Raw genomic sequence first — 14,359 nt, forward strand, 5'->3', positions numbered from 1 at the left:
CATCACAGGCTTTGTCACTGATACTTATTTCTTAGGCCGGAATAGGGACAGGTGTTTATAGCTTCAAATAAGACAGATTGGTGACACTTGATCTTCTTTAGTCTGCTTTTTTAAGCACGTCTTGTCCATGCTTAAAACAACAGCGGAAAACAAGACAGATGGCTTACAACAGGAGAACCCTTTTTTCTTCTCTTGCTCGCTCTCCCTCTCTCTCATATCTGACGCGCCAGGGATGCTTTTAACAAGAGAGTTTGTCGCGGCGTTTGTGATGGAGGGGTGTCTTCATGTCAACGGCTTGTTCTCCGGGGGATACGGCTCTGTTTTTTTAATCTGAGAGAGAAATGAAAAGCAAAACCTGTGTGGATTGAAATCATTTCGCGCGGGGTTTCATCGCGCGCCATCACCCCGTATGTTCAGAGGCATTTAGTCCTGGCTGGTTTTGAAAGCGAAATCAAGGCGACGAGCGCTACAATGCTTTCCGCAAGAATCAAGCGCTCTTTATCTTGCGAGAGCCCGCACCTTTAGCCGCAGTCTTCTGTGAGTTCCTCGGGCTTTGATGCTCGCTTCTGAGAGTCCTCATTCACGGCTTCTGCGTTTGGAGAGCACATCTACTGTGCTGTTTTGTCGCCCGTTATTACTTTCAGGCCGGGGCGAAGATGTCTCCAAGGACAGGTCCCACCGTCTCCCGCTGAAATGTTGTATCGCGCAAGCACTTTGGAGAGCCGGTGTTGATTAAGAAGGATTAAGATTACGATTCAGACAAGGAAAGAGCACACAAATCATCAACAGAGCCGCCACAACCAAACCCCGGCTACATGCGGAAAAGTTGCAGCCTTCGCCGCCAGTGTTTGTTCAAAGATCTGGCGCCCGTTCAATCGGCGATTGCGAAACACCGCGGCAAAGTTTTTCATACTTAACTGCAACTTTGAAGCGGAATTCAAGGAGACTTCACAGTTCATTTCATTTCTCTCTCAGGCTCTTTTCGAGGGTGGCCATCTTGAGTAGAGAGAGGTGAGCGGTGGCAAAGCAACGTGCAATGACACCATCTGTCAGGCCCCTCGTAAACTCTCCAAATGAAACATCCACGAGAACATTATTGCATTATAAATCTCACCATAAATATAAATTAAATTAGAGATCGGTTATCGGAGTGTGTCACGCGGTGAATGCATGGGTGATGCAGAAATGCCCTGATGAAGCGTGTAAAGTTATACAATCATTGGCATGCCACAAATATCGTTTAATCTCGTGAAGAATATATCCATTTTTAGCCCAAAGCCATGCACAAAACATATAATAAATAAATAAATAAATAAATAATCGTATTTTGTTTCAGGTATTGTGCATCGCGACCAGTGTTGGGCATGTTCATTTTAAAAAAGTAATTACTTATAGTTACTAGTTACTTCTCAGAAATAGTTAGTGAGTTACAGAATTTTAATGGAACTAATTACCAGAAAAAATAGTTATTTAATAGTTAAAATTCAAATGGCAAACTTGGATGCCCCTCAATATTAAATGTTAAATTAGTGACATACAAAGTAAAATACGAAGTAAAAGTTTTTGTTTACATTATATATATGCTATGTTGGTTTATTTTGTATATATAAATACACATACACGTTCATATATTTCAGAAATATATGTTAAAATGTTTATACGTTATATTTATTTCTAATATTAATAATATGAATATGAATAAATATATGTAAATATTTTCAAATATATACTGTACAGATCACACACACATATATATATATATATATATATATATATATATATATATATATATATATATATATATATATATATATATATATATATATATATATATATATATATATGCCAACAAAAACTGTTATTTTGGATGTGATTAATTGCAATTAATCAGCTCTAGTTCATTGTCATGTCACGAGTTTTGAGATATCGTTTTGTATAAAACATAAAATAAATAAATATTGTTTTGTTTAAAACCTTGTGAATTGTGACATCAAATAACATATATTCTTTATTAATTCACATTATAATTTAATGTGTTAGTATTTGTTGTTTTGTTTTAAAATAATGCTGATTTAATAAAAAAGTAAAAAAAAAATATATATATATATATATATATATGCAGGTGAATAAATGACATATATATATATATATATATATATATATATATATATATATATATATATATATATATATATATATATATATATATATATATATATATATATAATTTTTTTTTGTTTGTTTGTTTTTAATGCAAACTGTCCACAAAACAACAGTTAGAATCACAAAAGGGAAATTTTTTAATAAATGTCAAATATAAATACTACTAAGTTAATAATAATAAAAATCACTTTGTTCACGCAAAATCTTAATACGCATTTTCTTTCTTTTGCTTTTGTTGGAAATTTGTCGGACTGTTTTTGTGAGCTTCGTCCGAAAGGCATTTTATTAAACGAATCAGGTCACCTTGGGATTCCAACAGGCACTTTACGGCACAACAGGACCTTTCTACGTAACGTTGTCCATTATCATAAGTCCGCATCACTCATTCAAAGCGCTGAAGGCAGCACTACCCGAGAGCTGAAAAATGAAATAACACATTTGAGCCTGACGTGACCGAAACAGTTAACCTCCTTTGGCCACTTTTCTCCCAGAGTAATTTTTGTTGATGGACAGTGCCGTACACACAAGCCGGTGTGTCTTCCGAAACACGAGGCTCTCACAAAAAGGTCCAGTCACCCGTGATTTGGCAGCAAGTGTGAGAAGAGTGTCCTTAAATCATCTGCGGTGGCTTTCTCTGAGAAATTAAGTACGTAGAGCGCATTCGAGCGACAGCTTGTCTATTCTTAAGTAGTATTAAAGGGTGATATTTTACCCTAAATTAAGAGTCAGGCAACTTTTTGGCACGTGTCACAGCCCAAATGGATTACTGAACTGCTGATGTATGTAGCAATCCGTTGAGTGAAAAGATGTGGGAGTGTAATGAATTTAAAATGCTGTAATAGACGTAAATATTTATCACGAGTGACAGTAAAATTAGAAACAACATTCAATTAAAATCAGTTGTAATTTATTGTTGTTATTGATTTGCGTGAGGTGGAAATGAATGCAGAAACATTTCATTACACCGAGAGGGGCTGCTGATCTGCTTTTGGCCTCGGAGTAATATTTTACATGAGAGAGACAGACCCATGCTATTAAAACACAGCCAGTCATTCCCTCTGTCTCCAACATGAACTCTCTTGCTCTGTCTCACTTTGTCTCTTTCTTTTCTTAACATCCCCTGTCTCATCCGTTCACAGATCTCATTCGATCTTATTTTTTCCCACACGTCTAGTCTATGAACTTCTCTGATTTGTCATCTTTTCCGGTCTTGACTCTCGATCTCTTCTCTTCTATGCTCAGCTCGTCTCTTCTTATGCTCACTTATCTCGTCTTGCTTCATCTCATCTCTTCCATCCACAACTTCTCTCGCCTCTTCTCTTTTTTCCTTATTCTTCTATTTTTCTCTTGTTGTATCTCATTACATGACTGTACCTTTTCCTTTGACTCATACTTATCCATTGTTATCTCTTCACAAATGCTACTTTCCACATTTCTTTTCTTTTTATGCTCAGCTTGTCTCTTCTGATCTTCATTCATCTCTTCTCATTTTATGGTTAACTTGCCTCTTCATTTTTTCTGAGCTGGTCTTGTTTGGTGTTGTCTTGTCTCATCTTTTCTATGCGCAGCTCGCCTCATTTTGTATGGTTTTGTCTTTTTCATCTCTTCCATGCTCAGCATCACTTTTCACGTCTTCATCTCTTTTTACTTCATCTTGTTCTCTCATTGAATGACTCTTCTCCTTCTCACTTTGTCCCATATTATCCATCGTAATCTCTTCACACATTTTATTTATTTTCTTTGCCTTTTTCTGTTTATTTTTGGCCTTTATCATGTTCATGCTTGGTCGCGGTTGCTCAACTTCTTCTTCGTAATTTCTTATTTGATCTCTTTTTTTATTTTGATCTTCTCGTCTCATCTACTCTCTTCTTCCCTCACTCGCTTTCATCTCATCTTACCTCGTCTTGTCTCTTCCATGTTCAGCTTCTCTCTTCTTGACTGGTCTCACCTGGCCTTATGTTGTCCAATCTCGTCTTCTCTCTTCTATGCTCAGCTTGTCTTTTCTTGTCTTGTATTGTCTCATGTCATCTCTGCTCCTCGTTTTTTATTTATTTTCTTCAAGTATATCATCTTCTCTCATTGTTCTATTTGTGTCACCTGGTCTCATCTTGTCTTACATCTTGTCTTTTCTATGCTCAGCTTGTCTTTTCTCGACTTATTTTGGCTCACTTCCTCTCTGTCTCTCATCTTGTTTCTTCTTGTCTCTTTTATTGTCAGTTTTTCTCTTCTCGTCTTTTTATGATCACTTTTATCTATTCTCAATTTGTCTCACTTATCATGTCTCATCTGCTCTCCTCTATGCTCAGGCGATCATCTCCTCTCTGCTCCTCTCTTCTTGTTTTATCTCTTCTCTTCAAGCATATTATTTTCTCTATGACTTGTCTCCTCTTGCTTTGTCTCTTCACTATCCGTTGTTATCGCTATATGCGTTGTATCATAATTCCTCTTTTCCACGCTCAACCTATCATTTCTCTTGTCTTCTAGGCTGGGTTTGTCTCTTCTCGTCTATTCTTCTTCGTCTCTTCTCTTTCTTGTCTCACCTTTTCTCTTATATCTTCCCTCAGTGTCTCTCGTTATGACTCCTCTCCTTCTTACTTTGTCTTTGTGCTATCTCCCTTATTCCGTCTCTTCTCTTGTTTTACAATATTACCTACTTCAATGGCATTCCTATAAGATACACGTTTTGTTAAAATGTGGAGCTCTCGGGTGATAAAAGTCTTACATTTTGAGACCATCGTTTAAATCTAATGCTGCTTACACTGCTATTAACATATGCCAGTGTAAGTATGTGTATCCATTACGTATGTGTGTATAATTCGTGAATATGCATATGAAGCATTGGGGCGGTGCTGGAGGGGCGGGTGAAGGGGGTGGTCCATGTGTGCCTGCAGGGCCAGGTATGTTAATCAGGTATTCATTAAGATTAAATATAAGACGAAGGGTTGAGGTGCGATTGAAAGCTAGGTAAAATATGTATCTAATTTTCTAGATTGCCACCTAGCTTTTTAATTTCAGAAGGTACTTGGCAGAAATTTGCATGGCATTTAGGCACTCATTACAATATTAATCTTCCCACAAAAGTTGCAAGGGCTCAAAGGTTAAGCATGATTCCTACATTAATTTTACAACGACTTTTTTTGACCCGTATAAAGATTCTCATTTACAAAGGTCCTCATTTGCTACAATAAGTGGTTCATAACGAGAGCAAAGATAAAGTATTGAAAAAAAAAGGGAAAGTGAATCAGATGTGTTACTGTCGAAAGATTTGTAAAGTACTTTTTTAAAGTACAGATTGTTGTTCTTTATTGAAATCAACCCATATCTTGTTTCTGTTGATATCAGACTTCTTCTGTAAACGTTTAAGAGGAAAAATGCATTAAAATAAACAAACACCACGAGATGTTTGAACAAAATGATACTGAACAATAAGCAGATGTTCATAGACAAAAAAAAAAAAACTTTGCTCTCAGGTTCATGGATGAATGGTTCAATATCTCAACATAACATATAACAATTACGATATACTAGAAATTCTACAGGATTCACATGTCACTTTAAATTAGCCCGAATGTTTAAAATTCTTTTGTAAGTTAACAAAAGGCAATGTTAGCTAACAACAGATGTGCTTCCTCAAAGTTAGTTCACCTTAGTTTCTCTTTATGTGTTATAATAGTGATGGCTTTAAATATTTTATTTTATATTAAACGTATTCTTAAATAGCCTTTTACTACGGTCTGTCACAACTGATATTTACAGTTATAGGTCTATAATACCATATTAATAGAAGTGTTATTATGATAATTTTAATATCGTTGTTAGGAACCTTTCACAAATCTTAACGGACAAGAATATAGCTTATCTACAGTCCCATAAAAATATCAGTATCAAAATATCATTACGCACATATTTTATTATGCACGATTATTATGCTTGGCATTCAATCTATTTAATATAAAGGTTGTGGAATACAAAATGCTGGCAAAATGACAGCGGTGGTCATTACAAGATGAAGACACGAATGAAATATATAGCTATCATTTGTCTGAAAAGTTGTATTCGCTTTTGATACTGAGAACGCAAGTCCCCGCCCATCACTGGCAGACGGCCAATGTTATTTGAAGGCGTGTGCCACCGCGATTCTTATTGGCCGAGGCGGCTGTCACTCTGGCCTTTAGTGGGCAGGCTAATTGAATCGCTGAGTGCGATACACTTCTATCCATCTCACTCGCGAGGAAGGTAGTTGCACATTACCGACTATCAGCAGTCGCTACCGGAGACGCATGAGAAACACCGCGTGAAAGCCGCGAAACAGTACGAGGAGCCAGCAAAGGTGTGCTTGACTCAAAAGTACGGAAAGGAGGAAACTTCGCATAAACTATGGCCGTATCAGCAACTCCTCCGGTGCTTTCACCGACCTCCACTCCCGGGGGCGCGAGCAGCCTGTTCCGTCCCGACTCTCTGTACTCCAGCCCGGCCGAGTCCCCGCGACTGACCAGCAGCATGATCAACTCTTTCATCACCGGCACCGGCGGCGGCGGCGGCGGCGGCAGCACCAACGGGAACGGGCCCGTTCACAATAACGAGTGTAAGATGGTGGAGGTGCATGGGGTGAAAGTGGCCTCGTTCACCGTGGACGGTCAGGAGCTCATCTGCCTCCCGCAGGTGTTCGACCTGTTCCTGAAGCACCTGGTCGGCGGGCTGCACACCGTCTACACCAAGCTGAAGCGGCTGGATATATGTCCGGTGGTGTGCACGGTGGAGCAGGTGCGGATCCTGCGCGGACTTGGGGCCATTCAGCCGGGCGTGAACCGATGCAAACTCATCACCCGAAAAGACTTCGAGGCGCTTTATAACGACTGCACCAATGCCAGGCAAGTCTTCTATCGCGTAATGCACCTCACGTTTACTCTCAGCTTTGGGACCCGAGGTGCTTTTCAAGTTCATTCAGAACTAGCAGAGTTGTCGCGCTCGCAAAAGTTGCGGACGCTTTAATAAAAACGATTTCGTGCGCGTGTCAGTAGAAATATGGAATCACACGTTTATGACGTCTACCTTTTTTTTCGCGCGCGATTTAATATAAATTAACAATGTTATTATGAAAAAGTGAACTGGATCAAACTTTAGCATAAAATTGCTTGCAGTCCGGTTTTTCTTTCTACCGAATCGCTCGCGGTTTTGACCTCAAATTCCGTTTCGAACCAAACCGGCAGTCACAAAAATAATAATATTTCTCCAAAATCAAACAAATAGCCTAACTTTCCTCGGGATCTTATTTTTCTCGCTGACCACTGCTTTTTACGTAACTGTCTTCATACAAGCGCAAGCATGATCTTATTACTGATTCAGATAAACTAAAAACGATAATACGATATTCATTCGCACTTATGCATATTGTGTATAAATATTTTTTCTGCCTTGCAATAAAATCTTCAAATTTGAAGAGATACTCCTAAATTCTGTTTACGCTGATTGAACCTGCAGTATATATATATATATATAACAATAAGTGTTTTTTTATTAGCATGTTTTTACATTTTTGTCTTTATAATCTTCAGCTGTAAGTTTTTCTAAATCTATATCCTTCACTTGTACACGTTTTGATTTGTTAAATGACTAAACTGACTTATTATCGATCGAAGTGTTAAAACATTTATGTTTTCGCTACAGTTATATCTGATGTTTCCCCCGCTTTTATTCTTGCTTATACAATGACAGCTCTTTGGACCAGGGGTCATACTTCGGTTGTATTCCACTTTATTCTGTTATTTGCTCCACTGAGTCGGGCTCACGCGAATAGGCATCAATATCATTTATTCACTTTTAACCCATATCGTATCCAGGGCCAGATCTGGAATTCTTGTTTGATACTCCCATTTGTCTGGATGATGTCCCACGTCTCATTTGGATAAGGTGTTGGGCCGTGTTGCATAAATCAATGAATCACCTCTCTCGGATCTGTGGCTGCGTTCAGTGCAGAGATGTTATTCTTAGCTTGTTATCATGACAGATGCATTAGTGTTCTCAGGCTCCTGCAGCAATATCAGCTTATGTGTGTGTGATTGGTGTGGTGGGACTCAGGGGAGCAGTACACCTTTAAAGACCTTTATCATCCGAGGAAAAAGTCTCTAATTATATGTTAGTATAAAAACGGCGGCATCTTCGCTTTTAGTGGAATAACAGTCAAAACACAGTGTATAAAAACTATGACTTTTTAAAGGACCCTTAACAAATAATTTTGAAGGGTTTTGTCTTATTTAGATCAAAATCAATAACAAAATAATTCTATTTAATATTGTGTCATATTATATATTAAATACAATATATATATATATATATATATATATATATATATATATATATATATATATATATATATATATATATATATATTATCTATATATATTTTTTTTTAATTTATTTATTTATTTTTATTTTATATATTTATTTTTGAAGTAAAGTCTGTCCCCAAAAGTTCACAACCTTTACTAACCTTAACTTCAGTAACTCTATGCATTCCTCTCCATGAAGTGTTTTGCATCAGGTCTAGTATTTTCAATTTTCTATTTCCATTTTCTTACTTTCTCACAGGTAAAAGGTCAGGTATTGAAAATTGGCCGGGTCGAGAAGGTTCAGGAACGTGGTCTTAAAGTGCACTTTTGCACAGCGGATGTGTGTGTGTGGAGATGCACGCATGTGTGTTTTAGGGAGAGAGGGAGAGTGAGAGAGAGAGAGAGAGAGAGAGAGAGAGCACATATCCAGATGGCCATTCTGGGCAAGGTTCGGTAATTAACCTTTTAACATCCCCAGCACAACCTCCAGAAGAATCCCCCGTCACTTTATTGGGCTTTGCGTAGTTCTGAATCAATCTGCCGTGCACATCTAATTAGAAATGAGAGCGAGGAGAAAGTGAGCGGGGGAGAGACCGTTTTACAACATTATTTTGTTTAATTTTGAGTCCAGGCGAAATGGACAATAAGAGAATGAGGTGCGGAACGCTGCGCTTTTCACTCCACTGTCAGATTGCAGCATACGGTCGGATAATGAAATTGCCCGAGCAATGGGCCCCCCTGAAATTGAATTTGCTCCTCGGCATCGTTGCTTTACAGTTCACCTTCGCAAGCATCGCTTTTATAGTCAGATTTAAACATCATCCACCGTCCCGCTACCAGATGGCTGAAACTAATGTGCGTGCTGGCCCCTCGCCTCCTCTCTCTCTCTCTCTCTCTCTCTCTCTCTCTCTCCTCCTCCTTCAGCACAGGCTCACTGGGAGAAGGGCTAAGATGAGACAAATGGGTGTCTTTTGCAGCGGTTTGAACGGGACAGCCGTGGAGAACCAAGCGAGGAGCGTGGCTCAGATTGTGCCGTTGAAAGCTACCAGACAGGGCGCGACAGAATTAAAGAGGTCACAGCGTTTTACAAACACTTAAAGAGCGCGACGCAATGGCCGAAGTCATTCGTCTCACGCATGTTTAGACGGACCAAGAAAACGCACAAGGGAGGGATCATAGGGAGTTTTAACGATGCTGTTTTTCCTTAGTGATTCCGTAAATGTTACGTTATTCCACGTCAAGGGCTGTTAGAGAAAGAGAAATGGAAACTTTTATCGCACCGAATGCCCTCTGCGTTCGACTAGCCAGATTGCATCACCTTTTGCAGAACAGACAATTTGTGCAAAACACAATTTAAAAACTTTTTAGGGGCGACGGATGCAAGCTAGTGGGCCAACTGCATTTTAAATGAAGCATTTGCTAAAATGAAAACTGTAAAACAGAACTTTTAGGCCTTTTGGAGTCGAGCTAACCTACATCAGTTCCAGCTAGGACCTGTTTTAAGTATTTCTGGTTCACATATAATATAATAAGTCATACCCTGGTTGCACGCCGTGTTGAAACGAACCTGCTCCGAAGAGTCATTCTTTTAGGAATCGGTCTGCGCTGATTACGCGTTTTTGATTCACTAAAAAGGAACCGGCTCAGGGGATGATTCGATCGGAAAATAGGACTTCACTGATAAAGCACGTTTCGTGCACGTTTTAGAGCCTGGAAATCACACAGTTATTTATTTATTTATTTTAAATCATACAGAATATAAGAAAGAGTCCGTTACGAACCCCCCCAGCGGTCTGCAGCTGAACGTGCTGTCTGGGAAGGGAGCTAGAATTTCAGATACAACCCTTTTGCCGAAAATATGCAAAGGGCTCTTTAAAAACTTCCAGACCGAAACACGCAGAAAGTGTCCAAATCAGCAAACGCACGCGGCACTTACGGCTCGCTTTTTATGATTTCTCAGCTCGCAATTGATCTCCAGGTTTTTAATGCATTCATTATTTATTAAAACGAAATTTGCAAGCTAAACATAACACTAAACTAGTTTGCACTTGGGGACTGCACTTAGGAAATTGAATGGGAATTACATTAGAGATGAACATCTGTGCTTGCTCTCCTGCCTCTTCGCAAAGGTGGATTGGATTAGTTTAACTGTGTGTGTGTGTGTGTGTGTGTGTGTTTTTTTTTCTCCACCAAGTGCGAGAACATCCAAAAAAAAAAAAAGTGCAGAAAGCTCTCGTCCGCTGATATTTATTGCCTCGCTGACCAGAGAGTTACTTTCGTGCGAGTAACATCATAAAAACGAGAACGACGTCTCTGTTTGCGTTCGTGCCAATCGCACTTTAGCAGGAGTTGCTGGAATTGTCAGGTTAAATCATAAAACGCATTACTTGTTCGAAAGCCTGTCATATTTTTTTTTTCTCGTCTCTTGAAGCGATTTGCTTTTTTTAGTCATTAATTTAAAATGTGTCTAATTCCCATCGTTGCCCCAGGCGCGAGCTACCATCACACCCGCGCGTCAAAGCGCGGCGTTTCAAAGATTCCCTAAAATGCGCAATTTGACACCTTTTAAGAAGCATAATCTGTAGATTAATTTGAATTAGTAGCCTAGCTCACGTATGATTGATTTGGTGCGATTCTGAGGCGCGCGTAAAATGCGGAACTTAAAAGGAAGACGGTGACGGACGAGGACCGCAATCATCTTCGCGTCTCGTGTCGGGAGCGCGCGCGAGCCTCCCGGTCTCTCCGCGTCGTCGCGCGTGCACGTGGGCGCGCGCTCGGTCCATATGGACGCGGGCTCGGCGCCTTTGGCTTCGCCCGAGGCGCCCGAGACACCCCGCTGTCTCATCAAATCTCCTCAGATTGTCGCTCTTCCTTCGGCACACCTTAATGTCAGCCATTAATTATACATCCACCTTTTTCTGAGGTTGTTTTCTGCAGATTCACTCTTTCCTTTACCCCCTTTTTCACAGTAAATTATGAATTAGTACAGTTTGAAGGGGGCTTCGGTGTATGTTAGTGTGTGGAAACTGTCATATCTCGTATCATATGGACAGTCAAGCCACGTATTCTGTCATGATTTTTAACTTAAGGACATTTTTTTCATTATTTATATCGATTTTTATTCAATTTGACAAGCAAACACAACATCAACTAACGAAGAGATAAAGGAGCAAAATGTTCTGATTGAGATACTTTTTATGTGTGTGTGTGTTGTGTGTTTATATATATATACAAACTGAGTGGCAAAAAAAATCTTTTTTTTTGGAGTCCAAATAGTTTTTGGACCACTGGATAGAGATTTTTAGAGAGTTTTATTCACAGGTAGATGAACCTATTTTGTGAAGGCAAGCTTACAGACCGGCTATTCTGTCCATCTCTGTCTTTATGCGAACATGTTTGAGACGTGAGAGCGCTTAACTGCTGACGGGCTCTTATAAAACAACTTGTGGCCATGTGAGCTCTCATTAATGTTGGCGGGTGCCTGTTCCAAGCCACAGCGCTTTAATAACTAGTCCCATGCGTAACCAATGAATTAGAGGCAAAGCAAAGACACATGTGGTCAATTAGTGATGGAAAGGCGCTACTTGAATCTTCTAGGCGCGGAAATCACGAAAAACAAATTAAGAACGCCGCTACGTATGTGAATCCGCACAAATTACATATTGACATCCGCAATCATTAAACGATGTTTGAGGAGCATTTAGAAGCTGCAATTACGAAGTTAGCTCTTAATATACACCGTCTCGATGGGGATGAGGAATAGCAGGTGTTCGCCGATGTGCAGCGACGTGGGAGAGAGATATAAGAGGTTAAAACAGACAGATGGATATGGCCTGTCAAGAATCTCACAAGAGGAAAAATGACACTTTCCGCTCACCGTCCGCAGACCCGCAGTTACGGCACGAGGAGAGAGAGAGAAAAAAAAACCAGGAGAGAAAGAGACTAGTGTCATTTTGACTTTGGGAAAGTCTCCTCCTGAGCTTAATGACACATCTGCAGCCGGGCTATATTTATTACAGTCATGTAGAATAAAATTGATTGTCTCCTAAAATTAATTTTTGCTTTGCCTCTAGCAGTGCTTTAATGGAGGACACTAGGCCCCGTGCAAGAGTATTGTTTAATCACATTAGTATCACAGCCCCCAGGACAGCGGAGATAATTGTACAAACGAACATCGAAATATGTATCTCTAACTCTTATGATTGAATTATGCAAATGACTTATCTCCTGCCCTTCCAAGCACTAATCATCTAATTAGGACTGATGTTTTAAATGCTTGTTTTTGGATGGGGATCCGGGGAGAAGCAGGAAGCAGAAAATTGAATGTGACACTGAAATCGGCAAAGTAGTTCGTACCGGAAGAGCTGGTGTTTTCTTCTCCCCAACCCCCCCCATTGTCTGTCGTTGGCGGCGAGAAGACGATTAGAGCGTTTTAGTGAGTATTTTAAAGGCCCTGAAACATAAGCCCCCATCTAATCCATTTTCAAGAGTTCATCATTTTTTTCCCTTCTTTAATAGTTCAGCTTGACACTAAGCGGTAGCCGCGCAGCGCCGCGCTGGAGGGGACTAAAGCTGGTCAAAGAAGCGCTAACTAGCATCCCAATTATGCCGATTAATATTTCATGACATGTTCCGCTGCACTTCCCCATTCCTGCGAGCTAGCAGCTGTTGATCCGCTCGCACAAAGCGGTTGGCGCGCCAGAACGGAGAGGTTATGGTAATGACAGGCCAGCTCAAGTGAGCGTTTGACGCACTGTCTGAAAACGCTCCGACTCTCGGAAGCGCTTGAAAGACGTGAAGTCGTGCTTCGCCCCGCTCAGAAGAGTGTTTACAGTTGTCTCTCACATCTGGAGGCCATAATTCGCCGCATCGCCCCCCCCCCCTCTGTCTGGCCTGGGCAGATGGGTTCACCTGAAGAGCACAATGCCGCTCAACTTTTTCCCCGGTCGTGTTAATGACCTCAAGGGAGGCTCGCTCGGAAACGACGAGCTCAGGCTTAAAACGACCCTAGTTTTGAAAGGCCTTGCAAAACGTAAACACTGAGTGCGACGTATCGAATGCGGATGTCGTGGAATTCTGTAGAAGTTTTGTAGAAATTCATTCTCGTAACCCTAACAAATCTGTTTTGCACTTTATGCGACAAAAGCGTCTCCGTAAATGTCTGTGTCTGTCGGCTATATTGCATGTGTGTTATTGCACATGAAAAACTGTGGACAAAATTATATTTATTTATTTAGAGCTCAGACATGTTACTTATTTCGTAATATTAATATTTCGTCTAATTATTAAAACACACTTTTTCTCTCATTCTCTCTTTATAGCCTATTTAATCTATAACAGTGCACTAAAATATTATTTAAACAAGTATATTATTTATAATTAATTATTTAATTAATTATAATAAATGAATGAATAATTATAATGAATGAATTATAAATGGTTTCATACCTCTCTGTAGTGTATTAAATATTTAACAAACAATAAATGAAAATATGAAATATAGAAAATATTTATGTATTTATAATACACAGAAAAATTGAACTGTTACAGAAATACAATATTAATTATATATATATATATATATATATATATATATATATATATATATATATATATATATATATATATCGCAAACTAAATCATGTTGTCCAAACTCAGTCGCCATATTAATTAACAATTTCACTAAATGATTTGACGGAATACTGAAGTCACGCTGCAGCCAAACATCTGCCCGCTCTGAATCATTAAAAGAAGAAGCAAAGATGAAAGCAAGGTGGAATGCGAGGAGAGATAGGGTCAAGGAGGGTGTGGGCGAGTGTTTGTATGTACGCGAGTCTCTTTCTACGCCTGGGTTAAATCAAGAAAAG

The 14,359-nt window shown here is 39.5% G+C and overlaps 1 protein-coding gene across 4 annotated transcripts in view; it reads left to right on the plus strand.

Annotated features, from left to right (window-relative positions):
* Positions 1–6,370: 6,370 nt before the first annotated feature.
* Positions 6,371–14,359, plus strand: part of dacha (dachshund a) — a 124,659-nt gene continuing 116,670 nt past the window's right edge. For 2 of the 4 annotated variants that reach the window (XM_043221973.1, XM_043221974.1), the window contains exon 1: positions 6,371–7,034. In XM_043221973.1, coding sequence (XP_043077908.1) covers positions 6,541–7,034 — 494 coding nt within the window. In that variant the 5' untranslated portion in view covers positions 6,371–6,540. The remainder of the gene's footprint in view (positions 7,035–14,359) is intronic. The other 2 variants (XM_043221971.1, XM_043221972.1) reach the window with 1 other exon arrangement.

Source organism: Puntigrus tetrazona, chromosome 21, assembly GCF_018831695.1.
Source record: "Puntigrus tetrazona isolate hp1 chromosome 21, ASM1883169v1, whole genome shotgun sequence".
In the NCBI taxonomy this organism is placed as follows: Eukaryota; Metazoa; Chordata; class Actinopteri; order Cypriniformes; family Cyprinidae; genus Puntigrus; species Puntigrus tetrazona.